Source organism: Limulus polyphemus, unplaced genomic scaffold (genome assembly GCF_000517525.1).
Source record: "Limulus polyphemus unplaced genomic scaffold, Limulus_polyphemus-2.1.2 Scaffold840, whole genome shotgun sequence".
Taxonomy (NCBI): domain Eukaryota; kingdom Metazoa; phylum Arthropoda; class Merostomata; order Xiphosura; family Limulidae; genus Limulus; species Limulus polyphemus.
The window spans coordinates 3,462-23,030 of NW_013666450.1; the positions used below are offsets into that span (position 1 = coordinate 3,462).

The following is a 19,569-nucleotide window of genomic DNA, read 5'->3' on the forward strand; positions in this document are numbered from 1 at the left end:
CACACACACACACACACACACACACAGATATATATATATATATATATAAAAGAATTTAATTATAAATATATGCATATCCATGGGGGAGGGGGCTCATATTATTCACTTCCTAGGGCCCCAAGGTGTCTGAATCTGCCACTGGTCATTAGGTGTTGTAGTAAAAGTGCATCATATTCAAGTGGAATCCATGCCATAATTAACTTTTTTTGTTCACCATTTACTTTTTGCACATAAGCATATTTTTTAATAAAAAGTTTGTTTATTTATTATGAATTTATTATTTCTTAACCTACAGATTATAGTAATTATATTATTATACTTACATGTAAAAGTAAGATTATATTAGGTTTCAATATTGGAATTAATATTCTGTTAAAATGATGAAATGTCTCTATGGTATAAACAGGTTGACAGAAATTTCCTTCCCCTTTTGCATAACAGTTGTAAAGAAGGAAACCTTTTTTACCTTGAATACTAATATTTAATTACCCACTTTATTCATTTACACTTTTTATGTTTTTATGCAGTATGTGAATAACATTTTCTTTAATATTTAGTTTGAAAGCCTAGCAAGTAATAAAAACCTGGATTGCTGTGACTTGTATGTGTATGCAACTTAAGTTTTTAAAAAAATGATACTTTTATTTTTTTAAAAATCTAAGATTAAAAATATATTGACTGTTTTTCAGACTCAAGGCTAGAATACATTTCCACAAATATAAGTTTTATGATAATAGTAATATTATTATTAAAGAATTTCTCACTCTAGTAAGAATTGCACTTACAAAATGATTTTTATTTTCATTCCTGAAAATGTAAGGACCATTTCAGAATTTTTCTAAGGATAAGAATGAAACTATAGTTATGTAAAATGATACTGATTAGCTTATTACAGAATGAGTTTTATTTACAATAACTTATTAATAAATACAGTAAGTTGTTTCCATGTTTAGCTATAACAGTTCTAGTAGGTAAACAATTTTTGACCTGCTGTGTTTTATCTTTGGAAGAAGTATTTTTTAAGTGTTTGTTGAAGAGAACATTTAACTTTTATTATCTTGTTTGTTTGAGATTTCAAGTTGTTTTGAATGTAATCACAGTTCTGGGAAGAAAAGCCATGGCATTGCAAGTTTTATTTTAGATTGTTGAACTTGGGCATAGCTGTGTTTATTATCTGTTGACGAGTCTTGTGTTGAAGATAAAACATTGATATTCACATATTGATAGGTTTACTAAGTACAGAAGTCACAAGATTTTTTTTAATTATATGATAATGCATTCTGCCTTCAAATTATTAAAAACTTATTTTAAAGCTCTTTCTAAAGTATTTAAGAATTGTATCTGAGTTTAAGAGAGGCCATTTTGATTTTTTTAATCAGTAAGAAAACTTAAATAGCTTTACAAATTGTTTCTAGTGCTGATAAAACTTTCAAATATTTTCAGAAATATGAAAATGAAGGTTTTTGTTATTTGTAAGCTCTGTAACATGTGATTACTTACAGTTTATATACCTGATAGTTGTATAGAAATAACAGATTTCTTTATCACTACCATAGTAAATAGTTTTCCAGGTTTCCCTTTGAAGTGTTTTGCAATGTTCAGTAATAAATACAAGGCTTGAAAAATTGTATTCTGTATGTATCTATAATTTATATATATATATATATAAGTAAGCATTTAATTATGAATATTGCTGACTGATTATATTTTGTTAATTCCTTTGCTTGTGTAATGCTAATAATGTTCATTTTTAATTTCATCTTTATAAATATGTTTGATGTAGCATGCAGGTGAATGTGTTTATGATGTTTCTATAAAATAGGAAGCCTTTGCAACAGAAGTTTGGAACACACTCAAAAGAGGAGGAATTGAATATGACATTGTCTGTGGTGTCCCTTATGCAGCTCTTCCATTGGCAACTGTAAATTTCAGGTTTTGCTTTCATTTATTATTATTTCATATCCTTTTCGTAAAGTATCTGGACTGTTGAGTCATCTGAATTCAAAGCTTTTAGATAATTTATCAGTAATGTTTTGTAATGATGAGTTAATTATAATGATCAAAAATGACAATACCAATAATGTTGCATATGAAAGCTTTGGATGTTTAAAAAGCTGTAGTGAATATGATAAAATAAAAGTGCTAACAAACTGTTTGAACTGAATATGTATATGTTTAAGAACCTTCGTCACAAGACTAGTGAAATGTGATCACTTCAGAAACAAATAAAGGTTTTGATGCCTGTTATTTCCTGGTCTTTGTTTGTAAGTGAGGACTTTATTGTCTGAAAGTTACTGCTGCTTTATCTTTGTTATAACCATTCTTGTTTTGAATTATTTCATCCTGACTGAATAGTTCCCTAGGTTTTCAAACTTTCAGCTAGCCAGGAAAACTTTCATCAAAGTGTTTGAATACTATTCTTATTTCATACAATTAATATCCTGATTAATGCCATTTCCCTTCCTTTATCTCTTCATTTATTGTTATACTTTTTCAGTTGTGATTGTGCTTAGTGTTCACTGTTTCATGTCTTTGTAAGATATAGACATTAACTTAGTACTTTCTTTTAATTTGAGAAAAAAGTCTTAACTACAAACAAAGAAATTTTCATGAAAATATGTAATTATTTTATTTAAAAAATTAATGAATGTATTAAAATTTAAACCTGGATGCTGTGTGTATATGTATGAAGAATTGAGAAATTGTGTTGAGAGTAAGCCTTTCAGTTTGGGTAAGTCTCATAGAAATTAAACATTTTATCCAGTTTTATTGTGTATAAGAAACTTGCAGAATTCAATAAAATAGTAAATATGTTCACTGAAAGTGAATTACTTTACTCTTTCGGCAAGTATAGCCATTTGGCAGTAGCAAAAAAAGAAAGTAAACCCAATATTATAAACACTAGGGACAATACAATCTTCCAACAAGAATAATGTGAAATAGTTCTATAAATGTTTACTACTATTCCTTTAGCTTAAACTTCTGAATAGAATAATTACTGTGTTTGATCATGTTATTGACTTATTTGAAAATTCTTTAATCCATGAAACCTTTATGATGTAACCTTGAACTCTTTCAAATTGAGAGATATCCTCTGGGAAAAGTCATGTAGTCCTTATTAGGAATAACTTTTGATCAAAGCAGACTGTCTGCATAGATCAAAACTAAAAATTAATCCATTTAAATAATGTAGGTAATTTAATATACCAGTACAATATAAGGATTGAAGGAAGGAGAGACTGTGAAAGACGGAGGTTGACTTATGTATGTATATACACGAGTCTGTCTAAATGGATGAATGTATAGACATGGGAAATTCTTTGTGCCTCAAAGAGAAAAGATATGTGGAAAACCATGGTCACCAATGTCCTGCTTGTATATGGTATATTAAAGGTTCCAATGGTGTAACTTTAGTTTAGCTAACATGTGAGATAAATAGCTATGAATAAGAATGAAATTCTTCTGGCACTCATTGGAATGCAATACTTTTTTTTTATATTAAGCTGGTGACTTGTAGTTTTTTGTTTTTTTTTCATCTGTTGTCTTTGGTTTCCATGGGTGAAGGTTTTTGTAAATTAGTTGTGTTATTATTTCTGCGTAGTGTGTGTCTGTTCGCTTCAATGTGCCTATGGTCATTCGTCGTAAAGAAGCCAAAGGCTACGGTACCAAAAAGTTAATTGAAGGAGACTACAAACAAGGCCAGCGTTGTATTATTGTTGAAGATGTGGTTACTAGTGGAGCTAGTATTTGGGAAACAGTTGAGGTTTGTTACGAGCAAGTATCTGCTGCATTATTTAAATTATTAAGTAGTTTTCTTTTACTTAAATCATTTTTTAATAACTTTATTTCTTCAAAGTTTATGAAACAAATCTTTGTAAGAATTTGATAATGGTTAATCAATATTTAATTTCATTATACATTCACAATAATTAAAGGTGTACTTTTGTTTATTGTTATAATATATATTTGATTCTGCCATCTGTAAGATGAATTAGTATGATATAACTTGTTTGCATTTATTTTGGGTAATTGACCTTCATGCATGTCTTAATTCCATTTGTTTCATATGTGTAGTTATTGACAGCTGAAGGTTTGACCATCACTGATGCAGTCGTGCTCATGAACAGAGAACAAGGGGCAACAAAAAACTTGAAAGATCTTGGAATAACACTGCATAGGTAAAGACTATTTTGAAGTATCTGCCAGTTGTAAGTTTTGCTGCAGCTTTGTTTAGTGGCATTAATTTGTACCCCCCAATAGAACATCTGTAATATTTTTAATTCACTTAAGAAACCTATTTGTTTTAACATAAAACTTTAGCTGTTTTTTTTTAATTCAAAAAATTTTATATTTGTATACACAAATATGTAAAACAAATTTAATTTGGTAAAATACAAGTAGACTATAGATTTAAAATATGAAAATTTTTTCAATTTCAAGAGGCTGCACACTTAATTATATTTTCAAACAATATAGTTATGAAATTTTAGTAAAAAAAAAACAATCAACTATTTCAAATATAAGTCACTTGGAAAACAGTTATTTAATGATGAATATTTATGCAGTATAATGACATGTATGTTTTGGTGCATTTTTGTAAACAAAGCATAAAGGTGTGTATGTTTTGGTGCATTTTTGTAAACAAAGCATAAAGGTGTGTATGTTTTGGTGCATTTTTGTAAACAAAGCATAAGGGTGTGTATGTTTCGGTTCATTTTTTGTAAACACAACATGAGGGTGTGTATGTTTCGGTTCATTTTTTGTAAACACAACATGAGGGTGTGTATGTTTCGGTTCATTTTTTGTAAACACAACATGAGGGTGTGTATGTTTTGGTTCATTCTTGCAAACACATCATTTATTAATTGCATTCTTTTTTAAGTGTGTGCCACCTAACTGAATGTATGAAAGCCCTTCATCAGTTGGGCAAAATTGATGCTGAGACTGTATACAAGGTTACAAAGTTTTTGGAAATCAACAATGAAACAAAAATACCAACACACAAAGCTGTTACATCTTGCAAAGAAAGGAAGGTATGGTTTTAACTGTTACGATTCATCATCAGATAGCTTGGTTAGCAACTGAATATAATTATGTAATATACTTGCACAGTTGATGCATTGATTGTTTGGATGCAGTTTTAACAGTATCATTGTAATTCTTAAATTAATATTGTAGTTTTTGCTTTTTTTTTCTTAAGTGGGTAATAGCTATTTTTTGAACTACATTTAACATGCAAGAACAACAGTTAAGATTGAATACTGATTGTTTGATTTACATCCTGCTCTATTAGGTTTAAAAACATTATTTATTTATATGAAAGTTTAGTATTTCTTATTAGGAACAAAATTACGATATTTGTAGTTTGTTTGTATAAAACATTGAAAAGTGTTTTGAAATAGTAATTTCTTTGGAATAAAGGATTTAATTTTTTGCGGTTTTTATTTTGATACTTAAGATTTCTAAGAATTAAAGTGTTTTTTATTTCTTAACATTTTTATAATTACTCTAGAGTTTGGATAACATTTTTGTAGATCTTGAGTTTCAAAGAGCGGGCATCCCTTTGCCAGCATCCTCTAACAAAGCGGATATTTGGCATCATGGAAGAAAAGAAAACCAATCTGTGTGTAGCTGCTGATGTTACTTTTTGTGCAAAATTATTGGAAGTAGGTTGATAAAAACATTGACCATAATTTGCCATTTTACAGAAGATTTTATGTTTTAACAGTATTTCTTATATTTGTGTGTTTGTAGCTTTGACATCGAGTTTGAAATGCTCACAAAAACTATTTTCACATTATGTGAACCACAGGTGGGAAAATAACTAGCTAGATTATACTAGTTGAACCTAGGACTTTTAATATTTATGATATTATCTTTCTTTGGAGGGAGTGTTAGAATAGCAAATTAGAGTTATATATCAAGGTCTGAGATCCATTTTAAGGCAGTGGGTGTTTAAAAAAAAATGTTGAAAGCGATAGTTTTAATTAAATGAATATATAGCAGAAGAAAAAAGAAGTTAAAAATTTGCTCAAAGATTATCGATTATGGATGATTACACTAGAAAGGTATGTTTAACTGTCTAGCTATGAAAGTAAAACAAGTAAGTTACAAGCTTTGAAGTGGTTCTTTAATGTTAATATATAAAAAAGCTGGTCATGAAACAGTGGTGGAATAGCTATCATATCATATTTACTAACTTTTATTGTAGGTCTGTTAATTTTCTAACCTACTGGATTTTTTTCAGATCGCTGAAACTGTTGGACCCCACATTTGTGTCCTTAAGATTCATGCTGATATTCTTGAAGATTTCAACAGTGAATTTCCAGAAAAACTAAAAGATGTTGCTAAAAAGCACAACTTTGTTATTTTTGAGGACAGGTTGGTTTGGTTTCAAATACTAACTAAAATATATCTATCAAAATCTAAATATTTTCTTTTGTATGTATGAAAATAGCACATACTTTGAAATATTTGCTATAATGTTTTTATGTATGACTAGAAGAAACTTGGTATCGTACAACAAAATTTTGTTTTGTATGTTGTACTTTTATCATGCACCTGTACTCTAAAGAGAGTAATATTAGTTAGTGCAGTATTACAGTTGTACATTATTATCATAGGTCTTTAAACCCAGTTTTATTTTGACAAATGGAAAGTTATTCTAGATGTTTAACTTTGATCTAGAGTAGCTATTTACTCAATAAAAATTGGGAAAATTGTGTGGACACTGGCAGGAAACCATTTTCAAGCTACAAGTTTACTTGTGTGCAATATCGGTTTAGTTAACTTGTCTAATGTTAACTTGGGCACTTCAGTCAGTTACTTGAAATCAAACAGCATAGTCCAGAGCTATGAGTTGCTCTGAAGAACATAAACTCTTTCAACCCATGACTTCTGCTTGTGGTTCAACAATAGAAACCATATTATGGATCTTGAAGACTTCTGTGTTCTTTGCTTGAATTTGACCCATCGCACTCATACACAGCACATGTCATTTCCTTCAGAGATTAGATGACTATACTGATCACGTAAATGGCACTTTCATACTGTTTTTGGTTGTTGTCTGGAAAATGGTTGTGATGTGCACTCTGACTAACCCATGCTAGGAGAGTTAAATTACTTTTCATGTGGAGAAAGATAATGTATGTGTATTAAACATGTCAAGTTAGTAATATTGATTAGCATTCCATTAATAATATAGATAAGCTACTCTAGGTATTATATTTCTTAGCATAATTGTGTGATTTAAAAATATATGTATATACTTTTTTGTTGAGCCAAAGAAAAAAAAACAATGGATTTGAGAAAAAAGAAAACTTTATTCTTCATGCATGTGTTTGTTTACTTTTAGAGCATAAGCCAGTATTCATTTAAATTTTATAACGGCCCTCAGTATACTTAGAAATTGTCTATTTCTACTTCCTATCTAGTGAAGTATTTTAACATAAAGTGTTTATTTTAATTTTAAATGGTAGATAACTGTAGGTTTTAAAGTGGATTGAGTATCCTGTTGTTAGGGGAACCAAAGACAAACTGTGGCACTGGTAGGTTACTAGATGTTTGATTCTGTGCTGTATGTCACCATATGCTAGTCTGCTAGAATAGTATACTTTATTTGTAGGAAATTTGCTGATATTGGTCATACAGTATATATGCAGTACACTAAAGGTATCCACACAATAGTAGAGTGGGCTGATATTATTGACTGCCACCCTCTTCCTGGTCCTGGCATCTTGGAAGGATTAAAGCAAGTATGTATGGAGAAGTGATTTAAGGATCTTGTGTTGATACTCAGACATGTTTGATTACTAGGATGTTCTTATGAAAATCTTGAAAGTAGTTATTCTTATTAAATACTTTATTTTGAAATGTTCATTATTCTTCAAGATAGGGTTCACACTTAAAAGATTATTTGTTGGTACAAAATATTAAATTCTGTTCAACGTATAATATGACAAGTTTGTATTATAACCTGATTTTTAGGCTTAGTGAAATGGCCTCACTGTTAAAAGTAAATTACTCGGATATATTAACTGGTATAGAAAAATTCACTAAGGGCTACTGGAGGTTTCTTAAAATTAGGTAATCCTTCATTAAAGATTGCTTATTGTATTTATTTTCACTAAAGCATTTAAATGTTTGAGAAGTTTGTGATTTTTAAAAATTTTGTTTTTGAAGGCAGGAATAAAAAAAGGAAGAGGATGTCTTTTGATTGCACAAATGAGTACAAAAGGAAACCTTGTTCCAGCAAACTACCCTGAAGGTTAGGTTATTTTTAGTGAAACAAGTTATTTGTATAAAGTTATTAGCAGATTTATACGAGGATTAAATTCCTTCCTTTTCTAAGAAGAAGCACCAGCTTTTCACAAAGTGATTACTAAATATGTTTGTCATCTACTTACATAACTATTTTTCCGTACTTCAGCTTTTTGGCAGCTCCCTCATATGTCACTGATAGTTATTGGTACACTTTGCTCTATGGACAAAGCCATGGTTAATTTTATCCATGTTTGTTCCACCAAAGCATGTCAAAAGTCTCAAATACACAATATTTTTATAGCTTGAAAAATGATCTAATTTGCAATTTTAAAAGTTGTTACATGCATACACATACACTGTTGCGATGTCTTTCCATGTTGTTTATTGGTCTGTGTTGGGTGTTTCCCTGCAATTAAACTAAGGACAGAGGAGTCACTTCTCAGAAACTTAGAGAGGTAAAGTGTAAGATGAATGAATATAGACAACAATAAGTGGAAATGTAGTTGAAATAGTCTCTTGTATTCACATAAGTACAATGTTCCACAGTTTGTCACAAGTCTGTGTCATCCTTAACAGAGAAGAAGCTTCCACCCCAGAGAAAAGAAAAATAAACTGTTTGTCAGCTAAATTGCATAAACATAAACTGTTATGTTCTTATCTTTAACTCTTTCACTATGGGCTGGGTCCCAGGGACTGACCTCATAAGCATTTTGTGCTTGTTATAGTTTTCATGCTATAACACACTATGCGTATCTTCATGAAATTTTGCAGATTATCAGTAAACATTACAAGGTTTTCGTACACAAAATATCAGATTTTTAAGATTTTTTAAATAATGTTTTTCTCATGCATTTTTTCTTTCTGAATGTTGGCTATTGAACATGCAAAGAAATTTTGATTTTAAGATTAAAAATACTTTTATGCATCAGAAAATTTTCAAATTTCACATGCATAATCTTTATAACCTCCAGATAATTATAAAACTTTTTTTTTAGAAAAAAATTTATATTGTATTCGTTATTTTCACTATTGTATCTCCATACGGGTTTGGTTGATTTGACCAACTTCGTAACCACCCTAAAAGAATTAGGAAGTAGATATAAATTATGTTTCGTTATAGAATGACTACAAATTATAAAACGAAAACACAGATGTTTATTCTGAGTAACCTAAATCTCATAACATTGTACATTTATATATCTTTTTTATTTTATTGACTTTTCATCAGTGCCTCACTAACCTTACAGAAGTTGCAATAACGCAGTGCATGTGCACTAATTTTACCGTATCCAGGAAAATAAATCTGGCCTTTACAAAGTGACCTGTCATGGCTGTTCTAGTGGACCAGTATTTTGTAAAATACAGTCATATTTTGGTTACATTATATATGTATATGCATTATTAATATTTACAAATTAGTTCTTAAATTTAAGTTACTTCTCTTAAAATATAGAACAGTAAACAAAGAAGTATAGAAAACAATTATCACTTCTAGCTACAAACTTTGTACTCATTTGCTGCTTGCCATAAGTTGCTAAGCCTTATCAAATTTCACATGTGGAGGATGTAAAACAAAAGTTTTTTTTTAGGTTTTATATATGCATTTTGAAATTTAAAAAAAATCATAAATTACTATATAAATACCACAGAAGTCCACTATAATTTATCAAGCTTAGTAACTAAGTGTATTTGGGTCTAAAAGATATGATTTTTTGAGCTCTCTAATGTCCTACCTTACCGCCTAGAATTTAGCATGAAAAGAAAGAGTTTGCCAGTCAAATACTTCAAAGAGGCTGAGAAAACCACTGGGGAACACTCTGAGCTTTTGATTGGTTATACACGCTTTATTGGGCGAAGTAGGTGTAGGTAAGCAAGTATTTTCAAAAATGGAAGAGTTGGGTGGGACCACCTTGGTTGATTCAATAAATATATTAATATCTCAGAAAATAGAAAAGGTAGGAGGCTCTTATCTTATATTCTAACTTGTCAATATTGATAATTTGAGAATCTAATTCATAAGAAACTGTAAACTTTGTATTTTGACATCATAAACATCTAATTTGAACCAATGCTGCTTTCAATATACCACGTGACACACAAAAGTAAATAAATAGGATTTTTTTTTTAATACTTACTTTTAAATTAAGAAATTAACTTTTGTATAATACCAAAATTTGAAGTATAATCTATAATTTGATACCAAACTTATTGATATACACTCATAAAAGTTCAATAAACTTTTGAAGGAGAGCCTACAAACGCATTGACATGGCCTTTGACCCGTGACCATAGGAAGACCCGTATTGGTATGGTTAAACCACCTTGGCCATTCTGTTATTATTGAACCCATTTTCGTGCAATACCACATTCGACAACATATTAAAAAGATTAAACATACTTTCTGTATGAAAAATTATAAAATAATGTATTTTACACATGATACAAAACTTTGGGAATTTATAAATAAATTCTCTAAGAAATTCACAAATCTGTTTTTTTTTTGCAACTTGTATGAATTGTAAAAGGCTTGTGGTTGCAATAGTGAAGATAACATTATATTCTTAATTGATTGATGTTTAGGACCTTTGTAGAAGCTGCGATATTTTTTCTTTTTTCATCCCACACTTTGAGTATGCTTTTACCCTTTCTCATGAAATGGTTTATCCATCTGGGAAAGAAAGTCATCTTTTTTCATATTTAGCAGAAAACCTTCGTAATAAAACTAATTTCGATCATAAGTTATTCTTTCACAATAATATTTCCCTACCATTATTTCAATATCTGATATTTTCATTAATTTTTCTTTATTTCTTAAAAAAAAGATTATCATAGTATCTTTCTCTGTCATAATTATTGACTTTTTACTCCTTTATTTGTACACATTGTAGTAATGTTCAATTTATTGGTATTACTTTCTTTAAAATGAGGTGCTTTTGGCTTATATTATCTTAGATCTGATAGTTATAAATTTCTAGAATTATTAAGAAATTTAAAGGAAATTAAATACTATACTGTGTGCAGTTGGCATTAGCTTTATATTCAAATGATTATGTATCATATTTTCCAAATTAAGGTGCATTAGTTTTGGGTTTTTTATGTTGTCTGTGCTATTGCATTATGTGAAGACATAATGTAGATGGCTTCCAATCAACTTTTCTTCTAATGTTTTTGTATTAATTACAGATAGTACATTAAATATTTTATTGTGAGGTAATGTTACACAAACTACTGACCTGTAGATTATTTTTTGCTACCTAAAGTGTCATGTTCCATTATAAGTGATAATGTCTAAATGACTAATATTTCAACTGAGGCTTTTTGTTGCACATGATGAACTCTGGCACCAAGTGAAGAGTTCCATTGGCAAAGGCCTTTATTTTTTTGTGACATTTTTCAGTCACTATCACCTGGAGGAAGAAGGAATAATTTCAGTTTGTTACAATCACTGTTATGTACTTAATCAATGCTAAAAAATATCCAACATCATAAACTTTGATAACTAAAGAAGTGATGTAAAATCTTTCAACAGGATATCAGTGTATCGGCTAAGAGTTCAATACATTTGTCTCGTAAACATGTGTAATAAAAACATGAAACTCACACTTAACATTTTCTTTCGGAGTCTTGTGTTGGAAGCAAAACTTGTTTTTACATGTTCTATGTATCAGAGTTAAAATGAAATTGATCATATAAATTCTGACATACATTATTTAGTAGTAACATGTGAGGAGTATAAATCACAAAATGTAATTCTATCAAATATTTAAGTAGTTCATTTCACTGTTTGTCAGGTAACTGAGTAAACAACATTCGAGAAGTGAAGAAATTATTGAAAAAATACAAAAATCTCTGATGTTAGTGATTGGATAAGGTTAGGGTATAAAATGTACATTAAAGTGAGAAGTGAAGAAATTATTGAAAAAATACAAAAATCTCTGATGTTAGTGATTGGATAAGGTTAGGGTATAAAATGTACATTAAAGTGAGAAGTGAAGAAATTATTGAAAAAATACAAAAATCTCTGATGTTAGTGATTGGATAAGGTTAGGGTATAAAAACTATAGCTATGTAAACAGTAATAACAACTGAAACATAACTAGATGGCCTTGCTGATCATGTTGTTATGAACAAAAACAATATGAAGTGTGTAAAATTGTAGTTAATAAATATTAAATGCACCTTCAAAACTGTACAGCAAATATATAGTGAGGTAAACACCTTGTTGGATATACAAGACTGTGTAGTGTAGGCATTATTATTTAAATTATTTTGTGAGTTAATATTTAATGACTGTTGAGTTTTTCATAACAAGAGAGTTAAAAGCAATTATTTTAAAGGTGATAGTTATGACAAATTTGGTTATGTAACTAGGTAAGAGTTGTACATTGTGTTTGCATTTCATTGGTGTCGAGGCTATAGAAAATTCTAGAGGCCTAACTGATAAACATATAAATAGAGGCAACCAAACAAGCAGGAACGGAATAAAAGTAAAGTCAAGTGAAAGAGAAACTGATCTGAAGTAAATCATTCAAATCTGAAAGAGTTGGTGTTAAAGAACATACACTGAATTCATTAGAGTTGGCTTTTTATTCATAATTTAATATTTTTTATTATACACCAATTTTTTACAAATACCTTGGTGTAACTTGTTTTGATGTCCAGGAAAATAAAGAAAAATGATTTTACTCTCAATCGCTGTTGCCCACCTTACGTACCAGGTGGTTATAAAGTTCTTGTAGAATAACCTGCTTTAAGGCAAAATATCAACTCTTGTACAATACTTGGCAAACTTGATTATCCTAATCCTCAAGATGGTTAAACAAACCTAAGATTTCATGATTTATTCAATTTCAAGTTATAATGGTTTCCATAATAATTACAGTAATCATTTTTACTTCTACCTTTACGTAATCTAAACCAGTATTCTTACTGTTGCTTGTTTCTCTCGTACTTACACAAAAATGAAAAATTCCTGAGTAATCAGTTACATGTCGTCTGGCCTTGTCATCACAGGATGTGGTAGATGTAGTATGTTTAACATGTTGTATTCTGATTTGCTTTAACTTAAAGCTTAAAGTATAACATGCAAGTTTATTACAAAGTTGTACTCTATGTCTATAAGAAGAGAATTATAATAGTGGCATTGCTATAATGATATAGATGCTGTTTTTCACCTCAAAGTTTAGAAGAGGTTCGTATGTACCGCAAACGACATAATATTTAATTCAGAAGCAACTTTCTAAAAAAAATATGAACCTGGATGGCATTTTGGAAAACATGTTTGTAAATTATTCATATACCTAATTGCATGTGGATCCATGATTTCTGATAACATAAGATTCATTCCAAAAATGTAAACAAAACTACCATCAATATTGTAATGAATTCCACCTAATTACTACAAGGATCCCCTGAATATTTTACATAGAAAGTGAGTGTTATTTCTTCAGTGTTGTTTTCCTCAGTTCTTGACACTGTGTGCTGTAACAGATAAAATTTCTCAGTATCATTCAATATGTGGATCCCACCTGTAGTGATTAGAAACAAAAAGTCTGATTTGATGATTCAGTAACCAAATAAGTTGATTGTTTTGCAAGATTATGCCTGTTTTAATATTTGAAAAGTGGTAGAATTAGTCTGTAACTATGATGCAAGGAAATTTGCATTATTGGAACTGTTGTAAACTGTGTAATAAACCGTCAAATATTTTATGTCTTGAAGCAAATTGATGATTTATATATCAGCTCTGTAATAGCTTTTTAAGTGCCTGCTGGGCTGTATAACAATGACTTTGAAATTAAAGAGTTATGCATGAGAAACTATAAATATTAATGCTTTCTTTTTGTATACTTTGATTAGTATAGGCTACATGTATAAAACGTATTAATTCTGTTATGGAAGATAAGTTTTATGGTAAAGTCAACTTTTCATTATCAAAGATACATTAGCAGAAATAACTGTGAAATGGCTACTTTCTATTAATTGAAATTGGTTTAACTGAGAGTAGTTCAATGATTATTATGTACTGGACTTTTAGATGGGTTATTTTGAAACTATAAGATTACTCAGACTCATTAAAATAAAATTTAAACATTTATATCTTTCTTACTCAACATTTTTACAAACTACTCAAACTTGTGAAAATAAAACGTGTTTTTTTATGTCCTACACTTACTAATCATATGGTAAATTCTGAAACAATGAATATATATTCCACTTCAAAAGCAGTTAATCTATTTGAAAGTAATCATGATTTCAATAAGCTTAAGGTTACTAAATGTTTGGTCTGAGCAGAAACTTGCTCACTAAACATAAAGGGAATTTCTTTTTTGTGGGCTAGCCACCACAATGATTGCATTATTTATTTAGTACATCAAAAAAGTGGGATCGTATGACCATGCCTAGTAGCCACACTTGTAGCTGTTGTTAACAGTTTTTTTATCAGCAAATGTGTAGCATGCTGTTTCAGAACAGCTTAAATATATAACTTTGTATTTTTTATATAAACAAAAGTAAAGTGATAATGTATGATTATTTAAGCAGATGACATTATAGAATTAATCTTATCTGAGACTATTTACCTGTTGCATTTTTCTTGAAATTTGCCTCACTTTGTCTCATGTTTTTTGTGTAGCTACTGCACACTTTGCTGATCACCACCGTGACTTTGTGATTGGTTTCATTGGTCAGTCAAGATTGATACCAGACCCAACATTTATAAACTTTACTCCAGGTAAGACAAAAAAACAACAACAACCAAATGGTGGTTTATATGGTGTGCTTCTCATTAGGATTTTTACAGAAATAGCAGATGCAAAATGTTTGTTGTAACCACATTGATTTTCATATTTCAGGTAATTAAGTGCAGTTTAGTAGTGTGTGTGTGCAAGTAGTTGACAGATATTGATAAAATAAACATAAAAGGGACAAAACTCTTCACTCACTAATGCACATTTACAAGGTAATTTATCCTAAAGGTAAATTTTAAGAACTTGGTATATGTTATATTTAAAGTTTACAAGAAAAAGACTACACTTTTTCAAGAATTAAACACAACATCACTTTGGACGACATAGTTTTCATTGTTTTTAATCATCATAGAATTGATAATAAACAGCCTATTTGTTATCAGGAGGAATGTATTTCAATGAAGTGGCTGTTTGTTCTTTACTTGTAGTTTATCATAGTTTTATAACTGCAAGGTAAGTAGATTTTACAAAAAATAAGTGTGAACTGCTTAAAATAGTGCCTTCAAAGTTTAAAAGACCTAGTATTTTTATATGAAACAGGAATTAAGCTTGAAGAATCAAGTGATTCTCTGGGACAACAGTATGTCACTCCTCAAGAAGCCATTCAGAATCGAGGTGCTGATGTCATTATTGTTGGCCGAGGCATCACGGATGCCAACGATCCCCAGGCAACTGCTGCAGAGTACAAAAAAGCAGGTTTTGATGCTTATTCACAGTTATTGTAGATACTGAACAGCATTCCTTTCAACTTGGTACACTGCCAGTATTTTGGGCACATTTTTAGGCTTAGCAGCTGCTCAAACCAGCGAAGGAAAATAAGCAGAGCATTTGACAAAGTGACCTTTATTGTCACTAGATTTCATATAATAAATTAGTGTGGTAGAAAACACAGTTAAACAGAGAATTATTAAGATTATGTAATGTGTTTTTTTTGTCTTTGATTCATAAAGTACTACTATTACAAGTGCCATAGTATGTTGATATTAACAAATGTTTATATAGTAAACTCTAATTGGTTGATATACAGATCCCATCTTTCAACTTTGTAAAGATGCATTATTCAATGGAGTAAGGTGTTTTGGTGTGAGGGTCATGAAAACATTATTATTGGCATGACCAAATACACCATGCAAGCACTTTAAATATAAGTAGTCTATCAGATGAGGCTTTGCTCAGTTTTGTTTTGTTGAATCTGTACAGGCTGAATTACCTCTATCAAAACAGTTATTTTAACAGTGTTTACAATATTGAAATATTTTAAACTAGATATTCCATTCACCAGACATTGCATACTACTTAAGATCAAAGTGTTTAAAGTTTTTTTTATAAATATGCATAACCAATTTATGAAAGCATATTGTGCTTCTGTTTTAAAATGTCAAATATACCCATCAATAGGGCTAAAGCATAAACTTTCATGAGCAGTTAGCGAAAGTTGTGAGAAAGTAGTTGACAAGAACATTTAGTGTAGAATAATATACTGAAATTTTATGTGATTTACTAAGTTATACATACACATGTACTCATCTGTAATACTTTAAAATCTGAAGATACTATCTTAATAGGTAATTACAGCAACTTCATCAAATAATTGAAAATCTTAACCTTGAAGATGGGCACTTGTATTTTATTTGTAGTTTGGAGAAACAGTAATATTAGTACACTTTGTTTCATGAATAGTTGTTATCAGGACTTAGTATTGGAATTTCATTGCTTAGCAGCCATAACTGATTTCAAATATTCTGCTTTTAGCTTTTGTGTAGTTAGTAGATAAAATCTGACTTATTGGTAGCTAGTACTAGCTACAATACGGGACCACTTTGGGGATTAATAGAAGAATTATTAATTAACATATTTGTAATTTAGAGAATTAGTTCTTTTATAAAAGTTTTGCAAAATAACTTAGCTTAATAACCCAATGCGGATAAAAAGCAAAATTAATATCAGACTTGTAGTTTGATAGAAATTCTTCTTCTTGCAGAGTGTTTCCTGGTGTAGTTTAAGCTTGCGATGCATTTATTAGTTTAGAAAATCTTGTGGTTACTTCTCTGCCACACTAAAGTATTTCATAACATGTTTATTAAACTAATTGAGCAGAATGTTTTGAATTTGGGGATTACAGTGATTGAGTGAGTTGGTAAGTTTCCTGAATTTGTGTATATCAAAGAAAATATGGAATGATTTTTAAATGTTTCAGATTGTCAAGCTTTTTTTTTTATTGTTTTACAGAAGATGTTTTTTGGTGGTGGAGTAAAAGGTGTATACAACAAACACACACACACACACACACACACACACACACACACACACACACACACACATGTATTATTTTTTTTAATAGTTGATATATTTTTATTCACTGTGAGACCAATACACTGAAAATATATGAACAATAGCTTTTTATAAATATATATATATATAAATATATTGTTTGAGAATTCTGAAAATATTCTACATAATTGTTGAGCTGAAATATTTCACCATTTTCTTATTGCATGTAAAAAGTTATTCAACTTTCATTTTGTTATTAGAAAATAATGAACTATGTATGAGAACAAAGATGTAAGGATCATGGAATTATGATCATTAATGTTGTGCTAAGAATTTAATGAAACAGAAATTTTAAAAAGTAGGAGAACTTAATCTGAAACATTTGCATTTCTATCAAAGAAATACTGATTGTTGTATTATAAAATAATAAGTGGGAAATAAACCACGTAGGAAAGTTTCTTAAAAACTTAGTTGCATCATGTGAAAACACTCAAATAGTACGAAAGTAATAAATTGAGCCTTGGTAGTATATCATAATCCATTTTAAAAAAATGTTCAGTGAATTTAGTGTTTGTCTTGTCTATTCTGTTTTTATAATTAACATTTCATTGATTGATTCACAACTTTTAATTCCTTAATTCTATTTTTGTTTGTATCGGGTATCTAGTGCTATTAAAATAAAATAAAAAGTACTACTTTTCTTCAGTATTTACAATTATCTAGTGTTTCTTCTTTGCCCCTGTCAATGGAGCAGTAGTTCTACATGATTTTAGAGACAGTATTAATACTATATACTATATTCTGTATTAATAGTTATTTGTAATTTTTAATAAAAGTTGATGTAAACTTGCCTTAATTTTAAACTTTTTGATAGGTGATGTATTTGGGGTATTTTTGTTGTATTATTTTTGCTCAAAAAAGTAAAGTTGTTGGAGTAATTCTTGCCACAAGGTGGAGACTTTTTTATATTTTGGTAGTTAAATGTGTTTATAAAATTTTCTGATCCAAGTTTTTCATAAGGAGGAAATAATCTTAATAAATATATTTCAACAACATTAGACAATGGTTTTATTGTTGTCAGCATGAGGATTCTATCCTTACAACTACAATAGAAAATAGCAATGAAATTATTTCATCCTTTCTTGAAAAAAATTAAACTTGTATTTTTCCTTTTATTCTTAATAATGAAATCATTCCAAGTTCACTGAAACGTGTTGGACATTGAGGAAGAAAATCTATAAATCACACAAGTATATCCAGATAACTGATCTATTTTTCTGTGATTTAAACATTTAATAGACGTTTGACAATTCCTTATATTGAAAACTGCCTAGAATTTTCAGAATGTTGTGCAACTAATTTATGGGTTGTGAACAAGTGTATGCATTCCAAAGGGAAATTAAAGATGGAACATGCACCCTCTCCTTTTAGGTTTACATGTTTGATAGTGGGCATGAGCATATAACCCTTAAAGAAAGGTTTTCTCTTGTTGATCATTAAAGGGAAGGGCACAGAACAAATGAGCATAGAGTATTAATAGTTATTCAATTAAAATAAAAAAATGTTTAATTTCCGGTCGTGGTACATCCATTACAAAATGGGGATGGACTGTTTGGTGTGCACTAAATTACATGTCAAAATTATAAAACTAAAAATTAAATACAGAAAAGTTGGTGGTTAATGGTTTTTGAGATCATTAAGGAACATATAACTATCAAAATTTCAATACTGAAGTTATTTTAACTCAAATTTGATATGTTCTCTACTGTATCATCAGATTTATTTATACTATATTTCAAAAACTGAAAGATTGCAGTTAAAGTGTTCTAAAAAATTTAACAGTTTTGAATTATTATAAGAACAATGATGTTTTATTAGATTGGTTTTATATTAGCAATAAATCACTTGTCACAGTAGACAATATTATATCATTGAAAAATAAATGCTAAACTTTAAATTTTAGAAAAATAAATTAAGTGAAACATTAAAAAACAAATTTGTACAACTACAAACATCTAACTTTATTGACACAAAATAATAAATTATTATTCAAAATTGGACAAAATATTTTCTAGGGTCATTTTAATTTCTGCAGTTGGATTTTAGATTTGTTAATAATAAATCTAGTTAAAATTCTACTTCGTCAGGCTTATAAAGTAGCTAGCAAGTATAAATATTCCCATACGGAATTGAAGAGTAAAGTAGATGGGATTATAGTTATAGATAATTATTTGGATAATTTCAACAAATTCAGTGCTCCATAAAATGGTTAATATAATATTACCAT

General features: G+C 29.3%; 1 protein-coding gene across 2 annotated transcripts in view; it reads left to right on the forward strand.

The window, feature by feature from the left end:
- The window catches only part of LOC106460814 (uridine 5'-monophosphate synthase-like), a 20,100-nt gene extending 1,765 nt beyond the window's left edge, over window positions 1-18,335 (forward strand). The window contains exons 2-11 of one of the 2 annotated variants that reach the window (XM_013920554.2): window positions 1,823-1,921; window positions 3,602-3,763; window positions 4,075-4,178; window positions 4,883-5,033; window positions 5,535-5,666; window positions 6,248-6,381; window positions 7,625-7,754; window positions 8,182-8,266; window positions 14,897-14,995; window positions 15,552-18,335. In XM_013920554.2, the coding sequence (XP_013776008.1) occupies window positions 1,823-1,921; window positions 3,602-3,763; window positions 4,075-4,178; window positions 4,883-5,033; window positions 5,535-5,666; window positions 6,248-6,381; window positions 7,625-7,754; window positions 8,182-8,266; window positions 14,897-14,995; window positions 15,552-15,736 (1,281 nt within the window). In that variant the 3' untranslated portion in view covers window positions 15,737-18,335. Of the gene's footprint in view, window positions 1-1,822; window positions 1,933-3,601; window positions 3,764-4,074; window positions 4,179-4,882; window positions 5,034-5,534; window positions 5,667-6,247; window positions 6,382-7,624; window positions 7,755-8,181; window positions 8,267-14,896; window positions 14,996-15,551 lie in introns of those variants that run through there. The other variant, XM_022387609.1, reaches the window with a different exon arrangement.
- The last annotated feature ends 1,234 nt before the right edge of the window (window positions 18,336-19,569 follow it).